We start from the raw sequence: 2,658 nt of genomic DNA on the forward strand, positions 1-2,658 counted from the left end.
ACAATTGTTTTAGTTTTTCGGCAATCACAAGCCTGGTTGACATAAACAACGCACTGGTTCCTTGTAATTGAGGTTATCAGCTCTCATCCTGTTAGTCTGGGATCAAATGCCCACATTTAGAAAGGCCAAAAAGATTAATATAGGAAAGACAGTACGTCTGCCTCCCTAAATCACCTAGCAATGTTTTCTTGTATCTAAGAGGTTCCTCTTTCCTGACTCATAAACAGGATATCCCAACGAAAGGGACAAAAGAGAAAAATTATACAAAGTTCCTCAGGAACTGCAGAACTGATAAAAGTGACTTCTTGCTCACTGAGATTTACTGCACAAAACCTATTCTAGTTAAAATCTATTTAGCGATCAGAAATAGAAAAATGTAACAATCACAAACGAAATATATACTCAACAAAGCTTGCCTGCCTACACTCACAGAGAGTAACAGTTCTTAAAATAAAATATTCAAAATCCCCAAGTACATACCTGGACCAAAAAAAGTTCGAAATGGGTAGTAACAAGTTTTAGGTTCCTCAGGTAATTCTCCTGGAATGCTATGTAAATGGAGGTAGGTAGAAATCCTGCTAGCCTGAATGGCCACCAAATTACCACCAATACCTGAAACACAGGAAAAACAAAGTAGTTATTCTCATATTTTAAACAACTTGCATAAATTCAACCAAATGTAAGTCTCTTTATGTCACATTCTGGGCCAATAACTGTGACGTATTATTAACCAAAACATGAAATGCTTATTTATTTAATGTTGAAGTAGATTTTCCAAAGGCATAAAATAAAACCACTGTTACGAAAGACTTATTCATTATTTTTTCAAATCTGACCTCCGTCTGGTCTAAAAGCAGACTGAACTAAGTAATTTTTAAAAATTACTATCACAACCAAGAAATAAAGCTAGGTAACAAGATGTGTCATGTTCCTCATCATAATGAGAGGGAGAATAAGCTAAATTTATTCAAATACACAAGGCTTAATACTTTTCTTCTCAGCTTACTAAAGAAATTGGTGTACAGCACTAAAAAATATACTCAAGAAAGTCACTTTTTAACATAGATTATCCTCTCATATACTCCAAGGAAGAGGAGACGATGCTGAGAAGTAAAATTAATTCCAAAGTGTGGTAAGCTCCCCCAAGGTGAGACAAGACACTCAAACTCTTTCTTCTTTTACAGAGTATGGGAGGAGAGGCAGTAGCCATAAAAGCAAGAAGGAAAACACTGAAAATTACAAATACTTAAAATGCTGAGTGTGAGCTGGCATAACCATTTAGAATAACACCTGGGAGTCCTAGACACAAAAAGAATCCACATTCATTTGCCATTTATTTCTGTAAGCCTTCACCAGGTGCTGGTGAGACAGACTGAGGTAGGGCAGAGGACTCGAGATAGCCAACCTGAGAGGCACACAGGCAAGAAATCACATCTATCTATTTCTGAATCCCTCTCCCATATGAAGCATAACCTGCTTGGGATGATAAAGAAAACATACTCACTACCTGATCCCCAAGAAAGATCAGTTGCCACTGCAGGAAAAATAGAAGCTGAAGGAGTGGAAGAAAATCTTCTGCTCAAGCCCGGTCTGACAGAGTTTGACTGTCAGTAGCAGGAGGGGAAGAAAAGTGGAGAAAGCCTCACCTCTGAGGACCAAATATATAGGAACTGCTTAAGATTAAGAATAGCGCAAGAATCCCAATCTCCATCCCATGCCTTGCACCAAGTAACAAGCATCATCAGCCTACTATGAAAAAAAGAGCAGGAGTACAGACAGTTAAGCCTTCCATGATGCAGGCATAAAGCACTTCAGACTTCACACTAAGCTTAAGGTAGCAGGAGCTCATCAATAAAGAAATTCGAAGTCAGTGGTGCACTGAGGGTAACTATAATAATCACAGAACACAAACCCAGCTCAACTACCGACTAGATTAACTCAATCCTCCAAACTAATGACCTAACGGAAGGAAAAGCCTGTTTACTTCTAGGCATAAATTGTTGCTAAACATCCTACAGTGCACAGGAAGCCCGACAACAATAAGGAATTATCTGGCCCCAAATGTCAGTAATGTCAAGATTGAGAAACCCTGTAGTAAAGAAATTGATGTATGCCTCCACTACCTGAAAACTGAGAAAACTATCCCTAAATAACGTGTGAATTAAAGAAGAAAGCATGATAGAAAGTAGAAAACATTTGTAATTAAATGGCAATTAAATACTACATACAAAAGCAGATGGGATACAGTTAAAACAGTATTAAGAGGCACACTTATAGTCTTAGAAAAGAAGGAGGCTTACTGAACTAAGCAGCCATCTCAAGAAGTTAGAAAAGACAGAAAAATAAACACAAAGTAGGAGAAGGAAAATAATGAAACGAAGAAATTAGAAAGAGCAATAATAGCTAAACATTGGTTATTTGAAAAGAAAAAAAGTAGTAAAACATCAGGAACAAAAAAAAGAGTCATAATTCCAATTACTGACAACATTAAAAAAATAAGAATATTATAACCAACTTTATTGCCAATAAACTTAAAAATTAAAATAAATATAAAAATATCCTAATATACATAACAAAATTAGGAAGAAATAGAAACTCTGAATCATTCTATAGTGATTAAAGAAATTTAATACACAATTTAAAATCTTCCGCCAAAAT

The 2,658-nt window shown here is 36.0% G+C and overlaps 1 protein-coding gene across 1 annotated transcript in view; it reads right to left on the bottom strand.

Annotated features, from left to right (window-relative positions):
* SLC41A2 (solute carrier family 41 member 2) overlaps nucleotides 1–2,658 on the bottom strand; it is a 123,307-nt gene that overhangs the window by 23,219 nt on the left and 97,430 nt on the right. The window contains exon 9 of the mRNA XM_011354422.2: nucleotides 481–612. Within this exon, the coding sequence (XP_011352724.1) occupies nucleotides 481–612 (132 nt within the window). The remainder of the gene's footprint in view (nucleotides 1–480; nucleotides 613–2,658) is intronic.

The sequence above is a fragment of the Pteropus vampyrus genome, unplaced genomic scaffold (assembly GCF_000151845.1).
Source record: "Pteropus vampyrus isolate Shadow unplaced genomic scaffold, Pvam_2.0 Scaffold16, whole genome shotgun sequence".
Taxonomy (NCBI): domain Eukaryota; kingdom Metazoa; phylum Chordata; class Mammalia; order Chiroptera; family Pteropodidae; genus Pteropus; species Pteropus vampyrus.